Genomic DNA, 21,632 nt, shown 5'->3' with positions numbered 1-21,632 from the left:
CTATAGCACTGACCAGTTCATTTGCTTAAACTTTACTATGGCTATTTCTAAAATGAAGAGATGGCACTCACTGACGATCTTTGGCACAGTTAGTCTTATGGCATGAATGTCATTCGAAAGATTTCGACTAACCGATATTTTGAAATTGATTGCAGTATGCTGGGACTGATTTCATATGATCTTATTAAAGTTAGGTCATAAAAAGATAGTACTAGTTTTTTAGTCAATTTTAATACTTTGTCAATGAAATTCTTCACAAGTAGGCTGCCTTACTGAGGTAATCATTAATTGAAGTTGGTCATTTATGCCTTGTACAACCATTAGCTGCTAGGACCTTACAATATTAAAGAATAGGAGAACAACAAATGTTCAGTGATGAAGTACATTAAATGCTTATCCCAACAAAACTTTTGCAGTAGTGAAATCACTAATTTTTTGTCCAAAGAAAGTAATCATAGTAGCCTACTGTGAGCATACTTAGCAGCCTTGCGAAAAGGTAGTTTGACCTACTATAAACCTTACAAGTACTGTTGGGCACATGAATTCCTGGTACACGTCACTCTGAGGAAGTGCACCCAGACATACCTTTACTGCCTTATGAGTTCCTGTTTAGCCCCGCCAACCACCTCTGCCATCTCTCCCTACACTACTAGTTTGGTTACTTGCTGTAAAGTAAGAATGCGGAAGGATTTACTTCTTTGGAGCGACATGTACCGGGGACTTCTGTGTCCAACTGTACATCACAGTGCTTAGTATTTGACGAGGTGTCATTTATTTTATCTAAACATATTTGTATAACGTTGAGCTGAATATAGTGATGAAAAAGTTTCAAAAAATTTGAAATCAAATCAATGACCATAAATAATGTAATGTCACATACTGTGTGGTTATATATATACATATATATATATATATATATATATATATATATATATATATATATATATATATATATATATATATATATATATATATATATATATATATATATATATATATATATATCAATCATACCATCTCCTCCTATGCCTATCGATGCAAAGGGCCTCAGTTAGATTTCGCCTGTCGTCTCTATCTTGAGCTTTGAAGTCAATAGTTAATCTTTATGAAGTCAATGGCTGCAGGGTGATGTCTTTTCGCTTTTAATTACTGATGCCTAGCGCATATAATCTTACTGGAATTAGTATGGACAGGCAGGGATCACTTGCCTTAATTAGATAGACACTGCGCATCACAAGGAACTGGGTATCCTTTGATGAATTTAGCCAATGAATCCTTAGTGGATTTAGTCAGTCTATGGAAAGCAAAAATGACCAATGTAATGTCACTAAAAGTAATTTCCTTGATAGCTAGTTTTTGTTAAGTCATTTTCAAATACTATACCTGAGTTAATTTATGTTCCTTTTTATCTAATAAAGATTTTAAACAATGGCTTTGAAAGTTCCAATCATATCTTTTATACACAGAAGCGGGAATTGACTTCAATCCAGAGGAAACCAATTTAGTAGATTTAGTGTGGCCCGAAGATGAACGACCCTCCTATTCTGAGGATCCTATCTTTATTCATGAGCTGCAGTTTGCTGGTAAGTCATTTTTTTTTTCTTGTTTTGGTAGTAGTTTAATTTGATTCCAGCTTCTTTCATGGAATGCACCTTACAAACAACTATATACATACATTTTTCAAGTTTATTTGGTTTTAGTATTATTAACTTTTATGAAAATTAAGGAAGACAATTAATACTTTGTGCTGAAATATCAGGTAGAGAAAAATTTATTATTTAAACAAATGAAATCTCAGTAACAAAAATGGTCCATGTGTGAATATTTACTTTCATAATTAAAATTTAATTCAATGCTTCTAGGAAAACCGTGGGAACAAAAAGTAGCTGAGGTAAGAGCAGAAATGGAAAGCAAAGGGGCAGACCTACTGGTCCTATCACAGCTGGATGAGATTGCATGGCTTCTAAACCTTCGTGGAAGCCATACCCCATATAACCCTAGTAAGTAATAACATAATCTCTGTTTGTTATTATACCTTGAAAGAAAAAATTGAAAATGAAAAAGGGGTTTGTTCTCTTCTTACTATGAAAAACTGAGAAGCTTTTCATAATGTTATACTGTTAAAGCAAAATCTTCACTGAAAATTTAACCAATCCAGCCAGATTTTCCAGATTTTGCAGCCTTTTCAATAAATGATCACTCCAAGAGATGCAAAATTGCCATGAAAATCATTCTAGACTTTGTGTAATGAAACTTTTTGAAGTATATGCATTGTGCTTAATGCTATACTTGCTAGTTTTGGTAATTGATAGTTAAAAAGAGAGTTGTCTACTTATAAGGTATATAAAATATATTTTGTAGTAAGAGATACATTATCATATACAATAGCTATTCCGTGCATCAAATATACAGCATTGCACATTACCCAACAGTGTTCCGGGCATATGTGTTCATCAGTCGAAATAATGTCGAATTGCTCATTCCAAATGGTAAGATTACACCAGCAGTGGACAATCACCTGAACGTCAACCGATGTGGCGAAGAGGAGTGTGTTTTGTAAGTAACATTTACTGTATTGTCCCTTTTGAAACCTCTCTATAGCAGATTCACACATTGAAATATAATATAATAAAGAATTATTTGTCTAACGGAATTTACATGAAGTACACGTGCTCATTAGGATAGAGTGATAGCATTCACTGATTGTAGCTTATAAAGAAAATGTAGGCCTAATTGTGAAACATTAAGTAAGTCTTGCCGTAACCCATATGAATAAATATAATTGTTCTCTCTCTCTCTCTCTCTCTCTCTCTCTCTCTCTCTCTCTCTCTCTCTCTCTCTCTCTCTCTCTCTCTCTCTCTCTATGTTAAAAATAGAATTTTATCATAGTAATGCTTTTTTAATTGAATTGATTATACAATCAATTCAAGGCCTTTAAAATTTAGTGGTATGTATTCATTATATTCATATTAGTGTATTCTTTTCCACCACAGTGCCAAACATTTTATAATAAGAAAGCGAATTATTTTGAAAGATAATAATTTGCTTTAATATACTAATATGAATAATGACCTTGAAACTCAACTGAGAGACATTTCCTTTAGCAAGACACTAGTCTGAACAGGTCTGTACTTTATCACGAAAATGCATTAGAGAAATGAGAATATCATTTGTTATATTACGGACGTAATCTTCTCAAATCCCAAGAGATAAACTGGAACCAACATTTCTTAGGCCTCGCTCAATTTCCTCCGCTCTATGACTGTGGACACAGGAGATTTAAGCAAAACTTAATCTCAAAAGGAGCCACAGAAAATCTATTCCATACAAGAGTCTTTCTAAATTCAAAATCAATTTCTTTATTTATGTCATTCTTGGAAACTTTAAGAATTTCATCAGGCTCGAATGAATAAACCAAATTTATGCCAAGTTGTTGTGCCCAGCCTAACTACCTCTTAGAAATGTACTTTTTCTTCTCATTACATTAAGTTTCCTTTCTTTCCATTGAGGCGTACACCACAGTATAGCTGGGTCCAGAAATAGGAAATTTGTCTTCATTATGACTGTTTATTTTGATTGGACTAAATCAGAGCAACCAAATTCTCAACCTGTCTCTTACTGACAGAAAGTAACCTCCAGTGTAGAAATTTCTAAAAGATCAGAAAAATAACTGGGCTAGATCGTATATCCTCACAATACCTTGAAAATTTTTCCGATGAACTACAGCCAATGTTTTTATTTATCTTCAGTTTAATTAACAATACTCTGTTTTACCATTTCACTTGGAATCTTGAGTGTTTTTCAGTCTTTCAAAGAGAGAAAGGTGACTTTGATCTATCTAAGACTGCCTTATTCATGTTGCATTTATGTCATCATTCCCAAGATACCATTCTTTCCCCTACTCTCATCATATTCTTTATGAATGGCATTTGCAAAGCACATCATCTTCATGTTTTAGAATTCAGTCCATGAACTCTCATCTTTTCCATTTATAAAGTATTCATCTCTAAAAGCTTTCCTATTTCTTGCAATGTCAGAACAGTTACAAACTAAATTGGATAATCAGGAAAAGCAGATTGGCCCATATCGCTACTGACTTTTTGTTTCACTTCTTAGAAGCAGCAAAAATATAAGCAAGCAAAGCATCATATCTATTACAGAGAAATTTTATAGGCAATAAGCACATTAATTTTGTTGAGGAAGTAGTTTCACTCTGTCCAGGTTAGTGGAATCAAAGTCACCAAAGGTTACCTCTTCTAAACCCAGATCTGTTACCTTGATTTATTTAATTTTCTCAGAGATTGTTACATCTGTGACCTAGTTGTCCCCGCTAAACTCTTCATACGTACAGTATATAGAGCAGTTGGCCCTCTTGCTTAAACAGTTATGCACTTTCAAAATTAGCTAAATAATATCTGTTATAATTAGGCCAATAAGACTATGAGTCCTCAACTTACTCTTGTATTGGTAATCATCAGATTGTCACCTGTATTTCAGAGATAATAGATATACATATTTTCATAAACAATTATCTACAGGACATGGCATAAGCAGTCCATTTTAACCTATGACGACATTTGATGTTCCTCAGTAGATAACGAATGTAGTAAATAATTATCGGCTTCCTTTTTTTTCAAACAGGATTAGTGGATATTCCACCATCTTGAATCGTTTACAAGCACTGGAGGTTGATCATGGAACCACGAAAGTGATGTTGCCATCTAAATACTCTTACTCCGGAGGTGTTTCTTATGCCATATATTCAGCTGTAAGTCCACTCATACTTAGTTTTTCATGAATTTTATGAAGAGATAAATGTAACAAATCATATCAACAAAATTGTAAGTCATTCTTTATGTTCTTTAATAATTGTTTATTAAACATTTCTGGTCTATAATTTATAGCAATCATATTTTGTACACAGGTACCTGAAGAAAAACGTTTTGTTACCATTTCTCCAGTCTTGCTAATGAAGGCGCGCAAAAACCCTGTTGAAATTAGTGGCATGATAAATGCACATTTGAAAGATGCTGTGGCATTATGTGAGTTCCTCTCCATATTGGACAAAGAGGTAAGAATAATTTCCTTCCAGTCTAAATGTAAACAAAGAATCAATTACATAGTAGAATAAAAAAAAAATCATGAGATTATTCTAAAAACTTTGATTTGGTAAATCTACAATGGCTGTACAGCTTTACCATAGAATAATTTTATGTTAAGAGTTAATATCCTTAGGAAATGATATGATAATAGAAATTATGTAGGTGTAACCTGAAGTTTTTTTATTAATGGTGTTTTAATAGATTTGATTATTAAGTAATATTTTTCAGTGAATGTGTGTATGGGAAAGAATTGTGCTTATGTTGTTGGATGGGGGCACAGGTTTTATAAAGTAACGGTCTTTTCAAATTCAGATTCTTCAATTTATAAATAAAAGAGCTTTTCGTAGACGTTTGTAATTGGTTTCAGTGTCATCAAAATACTGTCAACAACTAGCGTAAATAATTTGATAAAAACAAGTTATTGTTTCAAGGAAAATTAAGAACAATATAAAATTATGTTATGTTGATCGATATTTATAACCATACAGAGAAGGATTGAAAATTTGTATTTGAATGTGGTCTTGATATTGATGGTTGATGATAATTAGTGGAGGTAAACAGGAAGAAATGCAGCCCCTGTCTATCAAAGTGCGCATTGAAGGAAACAGAACCAAAGCAGACAAAAAAAAAAAAAATAAATAAATAAACCAATTTAAATTTGTTTCTTAAAAAAAATTATGTTAAATGCAACTATACAAGATGTCTCTTGGAAGAAAGTTGAAACAAGTATATCATGTCTTCATGAGTAGCCAAGGGTCATCTCATTTCTGGAGAAAGATGTGGCTTTACATAACAACAATTAATGATGCAATCAACAGTGGTAGTCAATATTTTACTAATTTCGACCGTAAAAGGACCTACAAAAGTAAAGTTGCACAATTAGGTATGTTAGGTTAGGTTAGGTTAAACGTAAACATACAAGGAAAAGTAATTTTAAATGTTACAAACAGTTTCAAAGCCTTATTCAGAGGATTATGCAAATGAGGGCTATGGTGGTTTTTTTCCTCAGGCAATTTTTTTTTTTTTTTTTTTTTTTTTTTAAGGTAGCATCCTTTAGGTCCTAGGAAAGGCGTCACTATGTGAATTCTTTCAAGAACTCCATGCAGCTATTTTACTATTCTAAATACATGTAATTTTGGGGTCATAAACTGCTGGCATTCATGTATTTGATTCCCTAATTTTATCAGTCTCTCATTTTTCTAATGCACATAACTCTCTCTTCAGATTCCAGAAGGCGAGACATGGGATGAATTGAAAGCTCAGGATAAGCTGGAAGAATTACGAATGCAGCAAGAGGATTATATGAGTCTTTCCTTTGGGACAATAAGTGCTTTTGGACCCAACGGTGCTGTTATTCACTACAAATCTAAACCCGAAACGAATCGTGAAATTACCACTGATTCTCTTTATCTACTCGACAGCGGCGGCCAATACAAAGGTCAGTATAACTATACAACAGTCTTTGATGTTTTTCATGTGTAGATTCTACAGTTTTTCTTCATTATGAAAATGAAGCTAGCATGCAATAAAAGCATAAATGGATTTTATGATATATTTAATCTTGAATTTTTATATTAAAAATAATATATAATTAATCATTATTACATAAGAAAATCATCATTATTATTATTATTATTATTATTATTATTATTATTATTATTATTATTATCATTATTATTATATCGTTAATAATTATTAAAGAATTCAAAACAAGACTAAAGTCTCCTACTGAAAAGAATCGATAAAATAATTGTACATCCATTACTTCCAAACAGTTGAACTTATAATCTTTACAAAGTTTCTCTCCACATCAAGTTTTGGGTAGTCCTAAGTTTAGTTAGCCTACGTGCCATTCAATTTTTCATAGACCGAATTGTGATATTTGCTGATGTATTTTTTCATAATATATAATGTTCTTTTAGAATTCTCATATCATGGTCCTGTTTTCCCTTGGTGACTATTTTCTATTGATAATCAAATAACCATCTCCTTTACATCAAGAAACCTCTCTAAGAATTAGAGAAGCAAACTATAGTCTTTCCATTTTCTTTCAAGTGTTTTGTTCTAATAATTTGATATTAAGATTCCCCTTTTCTGGCTTTAAGTTCTTCCCTGCTTTGGTCAGTTATACCTTATCACTTCCTGGATTGCATTATGGAAGAGAGTTCTTAATATTTGGTTTACATTAATAATTGATAATTGTCTTATATAATTGGAGCATAAAGGGTAGGCTACCCAGGGCTTCACGTTATATCATTGTCCCTGTATAAGACGAGATTGTCCCCCCTGAGAAGTCTGTTAGTGGTGAGAAAGTTCACTAAATTAAGGGAGTGAATTCAAGTATCAATTGTAAACTTAATAAATAGGGCTCTGGTCATTTTTACCTATTAACGTCCCTTAAATTCTATTTCATCAAGTACATAACTATTTCAAGGATGTTGACGTATATTTCATAGATGTGTGTCTCTCAAAAATGTGCTTTTTTCAGCTATTCCAAACCTTCATATAAAGCACAACAACAATAGATACTGCTATATTCAACCTTCAACTGTTAGATTGTGGATGAAGCCTTTGTGCAGTAAAACGGCGACAACACTCGTTGCTCCATAAACATACAAGTCCCATCCTCATATATACTCTTTATCATTGATCCATATTCTAGTACTTCAATGGTACCAAAGCCCCTCTTTTTTAAAGTATCTTTCCGCTTATCTATTGAACATTTATCTGGACTTCCTCTCCTTCCTCCTAGTTGCACTCTTGAATGATCATATGTTTATATTCTTTTATCGTTCATTACCGAATTACCTTTTTGTCACTTCTTTATATTGCCCCATGTTCCACTTCATCAATTATTCTCACATTTTTTTCTTTCCTCCCTATTCAACATCTAAACTGTCTCCACAAGTTAGAATTGGTTCAACAAACCTTTCTTACATTTCGACTTTGGCACCAGCTTACAATTAACTCTTTTCATGGTAAGCAGTTCTTCTAGAAGCACGCTCTAAAATTATACCATTCTTCTCTATTCTTGGGTAGTGCCATAGCCTCTGTACCATGGTCTCACACTGTCATGGGTTAGAGTTATATTGCCTGAGAATACACTCAAGCACACTATTCTGTTTCCTTATTTCCTTTCCTCACAGGGTTATTACCCCTTTTGGTGCCGTTGGGCCTAAAGTATCCTGTTTTTCCAACTAGGGTTATAGCTTAGCTTGTAATAATAATAATATTAATAATAATGATAATAATAATAATAATAATAATAATAATAATAATATAACCTCACACTGTTCTTTCCTTCATAAGTCCTTCTGTTACCGTCTAACTTTTACAATCAAAATCTTATTATATACTACCTTAGTACAGTATGCAAAATGAAATTATGGTCCTGCATTTCTTATGATGACATTTCTTATTATTACCTTTATACAAAGAACCAATTGTTTCTCCTCACCCGGTACTTAGGAACCTTTCCATCATCCTGTCATACCTTCCAAGCCTTGGTCAATCAATCAATCTCACAACCCCTACTTATAATCCTATCAACTACTGTTGTCTTTTATCTTTCTTTTTATATATTTTGTTAAGGTTCAAACTTGTAAAATCCGCACCATTGTTCACTCTACTGGAAGATAAAGAGTAACCTTGAACTCACTATTTATCACAAAATTGGTATTCAACATACTACAGGTTGTTTTGAAATATTATTTCTTTTATTCCTAAACATGAAAATCATACCGAATCATCTTTACTGCTCTGTTATTCTAGTTTATTTTGAGTTTAGTGTGAATTTACTGCTTGGTTATATATTTTTTATGTGAAATTATACAAACAAATACTGTATTTTCCAAATATGAACAGTAAAGTGGAACTTTTTTCATTAATCCTTCATGGCAAAAGGAAACCAAATTCATTATTGACTATAAAACTTGATTTTTGGATTTTACTTAACTAATTGAAATGTTTCCCTCACAGATGGAACTACAGACGTAACTCGGACAATGCACTATGGAGAACCTACAGAATTCCAAAAAGAGGCTTACACGAGAGTCCTAATGGGGGCGGTTGATTTAGCTATCTTGACTTTCCCAGAGGGCACGAGTGACAGAGATGTGGATATCATTGCTCGCAGGTAAGCATGCTTAGGCCTTACTTTTGAACATTTTACATCTTGCTGGTAAATTTTGTAATCAATTACTCTAGAATTTCAATCTTTTATTCAAATAATTTGTGTTTTGTGTTTGCGTGTCCAGGCATTTTTCAACTCATGCATTACCATTAACATCATAAATTTGTGTAATTAATACTAAGTTTCATATTAACTAATTTAATATAAATTTTCTAGTAATAAAAACTTTTCAGTTTTATTGCAGCAATTAAACTCTCTATCCATTTTTTTTTCAAGCGATCAATTTTACTTTCTTATTCCAATGCTACATCCCAGTCATACTACATATTCTCTCTCTCTCTCTCTCTCTCTCTCTCTCTCTCTCTCTCTCTCTCTCTCTCTCTCTCTCTCAGTAATAAAAATGATATTCACTAAATCCACATCTTAAACCTAGTTAACTACTAACAACCCACATCTAGTAACAAAAACAAAAAAATCACCAAAACGCACTATACGCAAATGGAATTTCCTCAACAAAACGCAAATCTTTCCTAAAAAATTATTGTGAAGATAATCTTTATTGTATTATTTTGCATTGTATTTTTGACAATCCATACATTCGTCTATTATAAGAAAATACCACTTTTCTCAACATAACTTGATATAGACAATCATGGAATTTTCTCTCAACAATCTTGAAACAGATGATATAATTTCAACATTATAGCTTGCATCTTGGGTATCTAAAATGGACGCAAGTTAGCTTAATATTTTCTGTCCTTTGGCAAGCAAACATTGCATAAACATATGCCATTTCAATCATTCAGAGGTGACAAGTTCTAGAAAAAAAATTAGGTCTGGGAAATCTTGGAAACTTCCGTACAAAAACTACTTGACTCATCCTGTCATCTTTTTCGTGTCTAAAAGAATAAGATAATCAAACTGGGCATATCATTAGATAAGATTAGTTAAATTTCTATTCATATCTATACCTCAGTAACACCAATTTGTGCTTGAAGATATCTCATTTCATAATGAATAGTAAATTCAGAATTTATGCTTTGAATCATTTCCTGTCTTTCCAATGTCCCAAAAAATAATCTCAGTTTTGTATCCCAGTAATAGAATAATGTGTTGAAATTCAGTTCATTCTCCTAATGTCTTCTCTTTGTCTTTAATGTATTAAAAGACAATGTGTTAAATTGTCCACCCCTTTTTGTTGATGTGATGGTCGATGTTGTAACGTTCCTGACTGGTGAACGCCAGACTGGGGCTCGAGTCCTACTCAAACTTGTTAGTTTCTTTGGTCGCTGCAATCTCACCATCCTTGTGAGCTAAGGATGTGGGGTTTGGGGGAGCCTACAGGTCTATCTGCTGAGTCATCAGCAGCCATTGCCTGGCCCTCCTTGGTCCTAGCTTGGGTGGAGAGGGAGTTTTGGGCGCTGATCATATGTATATATGGCCAGTCTCCAGGGCATTGTCCTACTCGATAGGGCTCTATCAATGTCTCTTGCCCCTGTCATTCATGATCAGCCTTTAAACCTTTAAACATTTAGATTTCATGGATGTAGAAATTTCATTATCATAACTCCTGTGATGCAGCCTGGTTCTCCTTGATAAAATTTAAAAAAAAATAGAATGTATTATTATCAATTATAGTAAATAATGATTTTGATTTTATGTGATTCTTCATCTTATTCAAATTTAAATCGAAATTATTGTAAATTCTTCTCTGCAACAAATACTGAAAAAAAAAAAATCTTTCCTTTGTGTTCAATCAGGCCCCTGTATGAGGTTGGACTGGATTACCGACATGGAACTGGACATGGAATTGGAATGTTTTCGAATATTCATGAAGGTAATTTGTATTGAAATTTAATAGTTTTATAGCTGTGTCAGAATCTGAATGTATCAAAGAAAATCTTTTTTTTTTTTTTTTTGTAATGAATAAAAGAAAGTGATCCTTGTATTTTTTTCAATTTCTATTGAAATTTATTAGTATTTATAGCTGTGTCAGAATCTGAATATATCAAAGAAAATTGTTTTTTTTTAATGAATACAAGAAGTAATCCATGTATTTTTACTCTTTATTCGTGACTTAGCCCCGACTCAAGTACGAATATATTCAACTGAAGAACATAATTTCGAGGTTGGGCAGTTTTTCTCAGACGGTAAGTAATTATCTTTTTGTCTTTTAAGTATTTTTATATGGTTAATTGTGATCCTATTGTAAACTTGTCCATTTAAGCCAATTTTTTAATTTCAAAGACAACTGCTGATCGGATAGCATTTCCATTATTTTTTTCATCAATGTAGTAGCCCACGTATCGCTAAAGTAAATGAATAGGCCTATATCATTAGTTATATTTAGTTTCCATTAAAATTAATGAAATAATACATATGTAATTGGAAACACTACTGTATTTTTTTTAATAATTTTTAGTTTTGTCTAAATTATTTAAGATTTCTGATGTGATTATTTTGAAATTCCTCAGGCGGATGATTCTTGATAGATGTGATAATGCTTGACAAAACTACTCTTTATTTGGAAATAGCTTCTTAACAATAACTCCTTTGACATGCAACATATTTTAGCTTTCCCCCTTGGAGCACCTGTGATAATTGTAACTAACAAGAAATAACTGAATTTTTCCTCTATGATACATGTAAAGAATTTATAAAAAGCCTGATGTTTAACTCTTATACAAAGGTTAATCTTCATTTGACAAAAAGGTGGAACTTTTTATAAGAAGTCTGTTTAACTCTTATACAAAAGTTAATCTTTATTTGACAAAAAGGTGGAACTTTTTATAAAAAGTCTAATGTTTAACTCTTATACAAAGGTTAATCTTTATTTGACAAAAAGGTGGAACTTTTTATAAGAAGTCTGTTTAACTCTTATACAAAGGTTAATCTTTATTTGACAAAAAGGTGGAACTTTTTATAAAAAGTCTAATGTTTAACTCTTATACAAAGGTTAATCTTTATTTGACTTAAAGGTGGAACTTTTCACAAAAAGTCTGATGTTTAACTCTAATGCAAAGGTTAATCTTTATTGCACAAAAAGGTGGAACTTTTTATTAAAAGTCTGTTAACTCTTATGCAAAGGTTAATCTTTATTTGACAAAAAGGTGGAACTTTTTATAAAAAGTCTGTTTAACTCTTATACAAAGGTTAATCTTTATTTAACAAAAAGGTGGAACTTTTTTTAAAAAGTCTGTTTAACTCTTATACAAAGGTTAATCTTTATTTGAAAAAAAGGTGGAACTTTTTCTAAAAAGTCTGATGTTTAACTCTTATACAAAGGTTAATCTTTATTTGACTAAAAGGTGGAACTTTTTATAAAAAGTCTGTTTAACTCTTATACAGAGGTTAATCTTTATTTGACAAAAAGGTGGAACTTTTTATAAAAAGTCTGATGTTTAACTCTTATACAAAGGTTAATCTTTATTTGACAAAAAGGTGGAACTTTTTATAAAAAGTCTGATGTTTAACTCTTATACAAAGGTTAATCTTTATTTGACAAAAAGGTGGAACTTTTTATAAGAAGTCTTTTTAACTCTTATACAAAGGTTAATCTTTATTAGACAAAAAGGTGGAACTTTTTGTAAAAAGTCTGTTTAACTCTTATACAGAGGTTAATCTTTATTTGACAAAAAGGTGGAACTTTTTATAAAAAGTCTGATGTTTAACTCTTATACAAAGGTTAATCTTTATTTGACAAAAAGGTGGAACTTTTTATAAAAAGTCTGTTTAACTCTTATACAAAGGTTAATCTTTATTTGAAAAAAAGGTGGAACTTTTTCTAAAAAGTCTGATGTTTAACTCTTATACAAAGGTTAATCTTTATTAGACAAAAAGGTGGAACTTTTTGTAAAAAGTCTGTTTAACTCTTATACAAAGGTTAATCTTTATTTGACAAAAAGGTGGAACTTTTTCTAAAAGGTCTGATGTTTAACTCTTATACAAAGGTTAATCTTTATTTGACTAAAAGGTGGAACATTTTATAAAAAGTCTGTTTAACTCTTATACAGAGGTTAATCTTTATTTGACAAAAAGGTGGAACTTTTTATAAAAAGTCTGATGTTTAACTCTTATACAAAGGTTAATCTTTATTTGACAAAAAGGTGGAACTTTTTATAAAAAGTCTGATGTTTAACTCTTATACAAAGGTTAATCTTTATTTGACAAAAAGGTGGAACTTTTTATAAGAAGTCTGTTTAACTCTTATACAAAAGTTAATCTTTATTTGACAAAAAGGTGGAACTTTTTATAAAAAGCCTAATGTTTAACTCTTATACAAAGGTTAATCTTTATTTGACAAAAAGGTGGATCTTTTGCATTATTGTTCTCAAGAAGTTCATTATTATGTTACTCAACTTCCAGCAACCTTCATAGGATTATAGAAAGCTTTGACACTATAGGAGCTCTTGAACATTGTTAGCTAACAAATTAATGTACATAATATTGTAGAAAGATGTATCACGCAAATCCGGGTATTTTACCCCTTTCTTCATAAATCATTATTTGTAATTCCATTAATTCTCGATGGTATGTGATTTATGCTTCTATCATCAGTAAAATTACTTATAGATAGTTATTTCAAGATTTTATTTCGAATAAATTAATTTATAATTAAGAGAAAAACAAAATGTAAATATCCACTGTATAAGCAATGCATTACTTAAAAGGAGAAATAGCTAAATAATTCATGCATTCATTTTAAGCTATTATGATTATCCATAAATAATATTCTTGCTCAATTTTCATTCATTGATAATTCAATTAAGAAAGGTTGGTTTTATATTTAATTTAATTGCCCTATTGCTCATATATTCTACATACCGGTATTGCATTATTCATGAGTGTATAAGAGATGGAAATAGGTCTTTCACATAAAGTATATTCTTTATTACAAAATACAGTACATATTTGATCAATAACTTTTAAAGAGTTTGTGATTCCTATTATGATTCTGAAATACAAATAATACACACACACACACATATATATATATATATATATATATATATATATATATATATATATATATATATGTGTGTGTGTGTGTGTGAGTGTGTGTTTGAGATCCCGTGGCATAATAAATTCGATATTGAAGGGTATTTGAGGCTTATTTAAAAATGAAAATCATGATTGTTAGTGAAAAAACAATCATATAACTATACAGATATATATATATATATATATATATATATATATATATATATATATATATATATATATATATATATACAGTATTATGTGTGTGAATGTACATACAGTATATGCATACACTGTATATATGTATATATACAATATATATAGATATATATATACTGTATATATACATATATACGGTATGATGAATATATATACACACATATATATATATATATATATATATATATATATATATATATATATATATATATATATATATATATATATATATATATATATATATATATCATTAGCCGATACTAGTCCACTGCAGAACAAAAGCTTCAGACATGTCTTTCCCCTTGCTTCTGTTTATGGTCTTTCTATGCCAGTCCACACTCAAACTTTCTTAGTTCGTCAATTCATCGTTTTCTCTTCCTTCCCCTGCTTCTTGTACAATCTCTAGGGACTCATTCTGTTATTCTTAATGTTCATCTATTGCCTGTCATTTTCATCATATATCCTGCCCATGTCCATTTATTTTTCTTCCATGTTGTTAGAATATCCTCTACTTTAGTTTGCTCTCGTATCCATGTTGCTCTTCTCTTTTTTCTGTCTCTTAGTTTTATTCCCATAATTAGTCTTTCCATAGCTCTTTGAGTTGTAACTAGCTTATGTTCTAAGGCTCCAAGTTTCTAATGCATTAAGTTGATACTGGTAGGACCATCTCATTAAATATTTTTCTTTTAGACAAAATGGTAATTTACTTTTCATAATCTCATTTTGTTTACCAAATGCTCTCCATCCAATGCTTATCCTTTCAATATCGGCCTCGTGTCCTGGGGAAACACTTCATGTATGTCCCAAGTACGTATATTCATGAACACTCTCTAGAGGTTCGTCCATAACTCTTATTTGTTGTCTCTGCCTTTTCATTGAACATTATCTTAGTTTTACTCATATTCACTTTCAGTCCTATTTTTCTGCTTTTGCTATTCAATTCTTCTATTATCTTTTATAATTCCTCCAATGATTCAGTATATATATATATATATATATATATATATATATATATATATATATATATATATATATATATATATATATATATATATAAAATCCCTTTCTGAGTGGGGATACCTGAACGTGGTGAAAGGTTGTGTGTATCGCCATAACCAGCAAAGTTGTACAAGTAAGGGCCACCCATGCTAGGCTGGTTTGCTGTGAGCGATCAGACTAGGGTCTCCCACCATTACCAATCCAGCGTAGTGATGAAATGGCTAAACCCCACTCTGAGGCCTTTGTCCTGCAGTGGACTAGAAACGGCTGCGTTTATTGTGTGTATTCCTGTGTATGTGTGTTTTTCTATGATTAATGTCTGTAATTTGGTCTGTACACGCCTGCGTGAGTGTCTACATTTCATATGAACACCCTCCAATTTCAGACAGTCAATCCCAGATTTTTGAAAATGTTAAAACTGCGATACATTTGAATAAAAAGAACTTAGAATCTCAATAACTCCACAGCTTCTTCTTTCTTGCAGAGCCAGGATTCTATCAAGAGGATGATTTTGGTATACGACTAGAAACAGTTTTGAGAGTCGTAACAAAAGAAACAAAGGTAAAGTATTGACCTCATTTTGAAATGTTCTAAAGTAAATAAACCTATTGCTTATATATCTTTGTAGTACAAATTGATTCTGTACATATATTTACGATGTAAATCTAATATGTACACTTTCTTAAGGAAAAAATTTAATGTTTTCATAATTTACATATTTTTGCAACTTGGTTTAATTTCGCTTATGTTTCACAGTACAAATTTGACAAGCAGTCTTTAGGCTTTGAGGCTGTTACACTCGTTCCGTTCGAGGCCAAGCTGATTGACATGAATTTGATAAGCTATTCACAGGTAAGAAAACTCAAATGTATAATAGTTATTTAATGACCGTATTAATTCTAGCAACTGTCATTCAAGATGCACCTTATAGAAAATGTATGTTACAAGAGCTTACTCTTATTTTTGGAAAATGTCATGCACAGGAACAATTGCTATAAGTTTAGATGACATGAAATTCTATAACTATCAAGAATTTCCTTCCAGTGTGAGTGGCTGAACAATTACCACAATAAAGTTCGTCAAGTAATTGGTATGTTACTTGAGAAGCAAGGAAAAACTGAAGCCTACAACTGGTTAATTCAGAAGACAGAGCCCTTGGCTTGCATTGAAGAGACGCTAGAAGACTCTGAAAATAACCTAGAGGTAGTAGAAGAGGTTTACCAAACAGAATCGGCAAGATCCACGTACGAAGCGTCCTCCTCCACTTCCGCAGCAACTAAAGGGGCGGATTCCACGAAGATCGAATACACTACTTCGGCCATAACAACTAGTTCTGACGAGATCGGGCACCAGATGGAATACGCGGGAGGGATGGCTGTCGCCGCTTCATTTTGGGTTGTGTTAATAGCATTTATGTCCATGATTATGTGGTAATATTTGCTTTGATTTTATTAATGGTACAATATAATAAGTTAATTGTGATATCGGAGTGCTTTTTTCACCAGATTTGTGCTAGAATTTGCCAGGATCAATCAACTCCTTACTTTCTGTTTTGAGGCTTTTTAAGACAAATATGACTATCATTGTTGATCCAAAAATTTAGATCATAAGCATTTAAGTAAATATTGCAAAATAATTCTAACACTTAAATACAGTATCTTAAATTAAATGGTTATTCATGAAGAATATAAGATCATGGATCATTGTCAATCATATCTATACTTAATTTTTTTTTAATGAGGCGCATATGTTAGCTTTTAGCTCGGAAAAGTTTCCTAATAGCTGATCGGTTAGAATTATTTTTTCCAACTAATCAGCTAGTAGGAACCTTTTCCAAACTAAAAGGGTAGGCCTACCCCTGCGCCTCATTAAAAAAAATTGAGTATACCCAATTTTCCTTTTTGCCAAATTGATGCCATATAATTCAACAAAATCTTTTTTTTTTTTTTTTTATTCACATCAGCCATTGTTATATTCCTTCAAATATCTTGGCATGATTTTCCATAGGATACAATGTACATTGTGTGAATGTAGATCATGAGTGTATCAGATTGTATAATACAGTAACATTGTGCTGTAAATAAAATTCGTTAATGAAAGGCTATAAATGGCAACAATAATGCCAATGGTAAAAGATGGCTTAATTTTTATTTATTTTTTCCTGCTAAAATGAAAGAAGATCCTCCAAGAAATTCGGAGTTAGAAGTATATATATATATATATATATATATATATATATATATATATATATATATATATATATATATATATATATATATACAGTACTTCTTACCTTCGTCGTCTTCTTGAGGTCTGTTGAAACTGCCGAATATTAATATAGAAGATCAAACAGTCATTTAAAAATGTCTATAATAATTGTTACATGATGACATGAATTTTGTTACTGCGTTTAACAAAACTTATCACAGAGCTTGACTTTGTAAAAATGGAATAAATGAAGGCTGTATATGTTTCATAATAAAATTTACTTTCCTAGAAGACACGTTTTTTACACCCTTGAAGACAGTACTTTTCTATCGACTCTAGTCCAAAGATGATCTTAATTTACTTGCAAAAGAAAAAAAAATACCAAAGAATAAAACAAACTAATAAATTGGGTTGCCAACTAGGATTCGGTTGATACTGCCTCAATAAGTGTTATCGAGGCTCCGTGTGTAATTGCTTGGATAGTAATATTGATTATCCCAAGGCCAAGATATAGGCCTTGGATTATCCTTTCTTTTTTCTCAATATGTGACCGCCTAAGTAAAAGCACAGTACTGCCCTCTAGTGATTGGTAAACCGATCAGTTGTGGATCCTTGATGGTCCTTGTTCAGGAAGAGGCCGGAAGGTGCTGCCGCCTAGTGGCTATGGTAATAAACATAATAACCTGTCCTGAAATTCTGGATTCATCATTCAATCAAACCTTATTGTAAAGGTTATCGGTCTGTATTACAGTGTACTTTGAATGGACACATTATGGTAGTGGGCAGTTGTTGGTTGATAACAAATTTTTAAGGTCAAGTGTTCAGGTGACATTATGTTGTTTTGGGTCATAAGTAATTTTTGTAATATTAAGTTTGTGGGTATTCTATAGTTGGTATTGACTTTGTGTGGAAACTCGATCTTGGTGTAAATTCTCATGAGAAAGATTGGATGACCCTTATGTCTAATCACTGTGAACTGGGTGTTTTGCAACATTGTTACGTATTTGTTTGTTGACAGTTTGATGGTTGTTGCACAAATATTTACTCAACTTTGTCAAGTGAAGGGGAAGATTGTCCTAGTAGTCGAGGTCACTAGACAGGCCATAGCACTAAATTTAGTCTCGAAACCTGACACTTTGAGAGTTGCTATTAATATCCAAGTCATGGTTGAAGGGATCTCAGTTGGACCTCTAATATGAATTTAATGATTGTACTGTTAACAGGTATATGGTTATATGTGGTTAAGGCTCAGGCCATTGATGTGGTCTTATGATGTGTGTTGAGAGATTTCTTTTAAAATACTTTAATTTCGTAAGCTATTCATGAAGTGATAATGGTATCCGAAACTTATAACATTTATGGGTATTAATATAGTTTCGGTCAAATTCTAGGTACTTTCCTGTTATTACCCCGAAACTTGTAACATTTATGGGTTTTGATATAGTTTTGGTCAAATTCTAGGTACTCTTCCTGTTATTGCCCTGAAACTTATAACATTTATGGGGTTTAAAATAGTTTCTGTCAAATTCTAGGTACTTTCCTGTTATTGCCCCGAAACTTATAACATTTATGGGTATTAATATAGTTTCGGTCAAATTTTGGGTACTTACCTGTTATTGCCCCGAAACTTATAACATTTATGGGTATTAATATAGTTTCGGTCAAATCCTGGGTAATTCCTGTTATTGCCCCACTACTAATATTTTATATAACCCCAATGCTATTGTTTAGGTTAGGTTGGGTTGACAACCTAACCTAACCTCAGAAATAGTATTAGGATTATAGCGGGAATTAGTGGTGGGGCACTAACAGGCAAGTACCAAATCCTGATATCCCCCATGTTTTTACTTATTTTTGAGATTAATAGTTAAGTTTTTGAGATTAATAGTAAAGTTACTTGAGTCAGTAATGCTATACAATAGCTCTGCCACAAATAACTTTTATATTTTTTTCTGATGAATTACTTAGTGCATTATCTAAAGCAGAGTTTTTTTTCTTTTTCTTTTAGGAATAGTATTTCTACCATATTTGTTAACCTTTCCAATTTTGGCAAACCCTGGTTTTTGGGTTGGGGAATGAATTAAGGAATCAGTTTTAACATAAGAATAATTGCATATGTAGAATTAGCACTAAACAATGCCACCAGTGGGAACCACCAATTACTGGAATCCCCTACAATATCACTGCAAGCCCTTAGAAATAGATAAATGTGTTTTTATTGATTTACAAAATTTTTTAGTAAATTGATGAAAAATTTGTATTTTAAAGCATTTCTATATACCCTTTACACACTATATAAAAGGGTACAAAATGGTACAGAACCTAACAAACCCTCCTAACCTAGTAGTACTCACGTCACAACCCCTAGCCCGGGGGCAAGCCCCTGGACCCCCTTCCCAGGTCACAACCCCTAGCCAAGGTTCTACCTGCAAATATATAAAAAATAAATGCCAAAAAACATAAAGATAACGCATTTTATTAAAAACAATTTTTTTTATCTATTTCTAAGGGTTTGCAGTGATATTATAGGGGATTTCAGTAATTTTCAAGGGGATTCCAGTATTTACCTGAGGATTCCAGTAATTCAAGGTACCGGCCACCAGATAACTTATCCTAACTTAGTAGCTATATCCTTACCTAGTGGGGGGGCAGGCGCGAAGGCCTTACACCGCCATATTAAATATAAGACAGCCTAAAACCCTTTGAGTTTTCAGGTTGGAGAGTAAAAGGTGTGCTGCACCTTTCCAACTAAATACCCAATGCAAACAAATTTATAACTAAATTTGGTAAATATATGATACTTAATTTCTAGCCAAATACATGAACCATATATTTTTCCTACTTGCTGTCTTGTGTTTTATGCATTTATGACCATGATTATTGGGGCAAACCGCCCATCATGAGTTTTTGGATCCCCTTATTTAAATACAATTATGGGGAACCCCAGTGGGAAACCTCGTTTTTTTTTTGGGTGAGAAAATTAAATAAAACGGATTTTGAGCAAAGCGAAAAATCTATTTTTGGGTGATATGGTCATGTCGTCCTGATGCAAGGTTTCTTTAGGCATTTTTCTAAGGGATATTTGGCTACAGTGATACTCCCAGAGAATTTACCACAGGTCTCCAGAATTCTAACTCCTGGCGCGAGTATCCTTAAGAAAAATCTTAAGGATATCGCATAATATGAGGGGACGTATTTCTTGATACGACACATGGCAATGTTCACCCCGAATAGAGTTTTCGCTCTGAGGGGGAAGAGGCGAAATCGAAGGGGAGCAGTCATAAAGGTTACCCGGTGGATCCCATTTCCCGTATTCCTACGGCGTAACTCATTTCTTGTTGCAATTAAGCATGGATGGCTACAGATAGAGTAGTTTCGGGTGGGGTTTGTTACATATATGTATACTCCTTGTTTAGAAAGGAGGGCGGGTCCATTAGGACGACATGGCCATATCGCCCTAAAATAGATTTTTCGCTTTGCTAAAAATCCGTTTTCTGGGCTCAACCTGTGCCGGCCAGTGAAATGCTCCTATAGCACCATTTCTAAGGAATATAACTGCTAAATATTACCAGAGAAAAAATGTATAGGAATGCTAGGTTGGACTAGCTCGCTCACCTATTGGTGTCGGTATAAACTAGGGCGAAATATACCAGAGGTCTCGTACCATATAGACATCTCCTCTTCAAAATCCCTCAATAGTGAGGTGCGGTTCAACCTCCCCTGCCGCGCAGACCATTACTATTAACTCTACCCATGTCGTCCTGATGGAAGTTTACCAGAGAAGTACTTTAAAGTACTATATCTGTGGGTTTGTAAAAGTGCCTTTACCTTGATTCAGCTTCTATATGGTCACCCAGACCACATAAATATGACGCTACCGTTATTCGTCATATCCACTATGTTTGGAACTAACTTAGGGCTTCCTGCCCCCTGCAGGGAATCTGTTAACATTGACTATAGAAGCGACAAGGTTTTGTATTCGTGAGAACAAA

General features: G+C 32.4%; 2 protein-coding genes across 5 annotated transcripts in view; both read left to right on the top strand.

The window, feature by feature from the left end:
• LOC137618091 (uncharacterized) overlaps positions 1 to 17,176 on the top strand; it is a 431,863-nt gene extending 414,687 nt beyond the window's left edge. For both annotated transcript variants that reach the window (XM_068348072.1, XM_068348071.1), the window contains exons 22-33: positions 1,467 to 1,583; positions 1,863 to 2,000; positions 2,433 to 2,556; positions 4,642 to 4,768; positions 4,925 to 5,071; positions 6,327 to 6,540; positions 9,081 to 9,237; positions 10,995 to 11,071; positions 11,316 to 11,384; positions 15,917 to 15,993; positions 16,189 to 16,284; positions 16,477 to 17,176. In XM_068348072.1, the coding sequence (XP_068204173.1) occupies positions 1,467 to 1,583; positions 1,863 to 2,000; positions 2,433 to 2,556; positions 4,642 to 4,768; positions 4,925 to 5,071; positions 6,327 to 6,540; positions 9,081 to 9,237; positions 10,995 to 11,071; positions 11,316 to 11,384; positions 15,917 to 15,993; positions 16,189 to 16,284; positions 16,477 to 16,866 (1,733 nt within the window). In that variant the 3' untranslated portion in view covers positions 16,867 to 17,176. The remainder of the gene's footprint in view (positions 1 to 1,466; positions 1,584 to 1,862; positions 2,001 to 2,432; positions 2,557 to 4,641; positions 4,769 to 4,924; positions 5,072 to 6,326; positions 6,541 to 9,080; positions 9,238 to 10,994; positions 11,072 to 11,315; positions 11,385 to 15,916; positions 15,994 to 16,188; positions 16,285 to 16,476) is intronic.
• LOC137618093 (sulfide:quinone oxidoreductase, mitochondrial-like) overlaps positions 1 to 21,632 on the top strand; it is a 296,155-nt gene that overhangs the window by 154,033 nt on the left and 120,490 nt on the right. Inside the window, exon 1 of one of the 3 annotated variants that reach the window (XM_068348074.1) lies at positions 18,406 to 18,452. The exons of 1 other annotated variant lie outside the window; for it this stretch is intronic. The gene's annotated coding sequence lies outside the window, so the exon portion shown is untranslated. Of the gene's footprint in view, positions 1 to 18,405; positions 18,466 to 21,632 lie in introns of those variants that run through there. One more of the 3 variants, XM_068348076.1, reaches the window with a different exon arrangement.

This window comes from Palaemon carinicauda, chromosome 24 (genome assembly GCF_036898095.1).
Source record: "Palaemon carinicauda isolate YSFRI2023 chromosome 24, ASM3689809v2, whole genome shotgun sequence".
NCBI lineage: Eukaryota > Metazoa > Arthropoda > Malacostraca > Decapoda > Palaemonidae > Palaemon > Palaemon carinicauda.
This window is presented reverse-complemented; position numbering and strand designations above follow the sequence as displayed.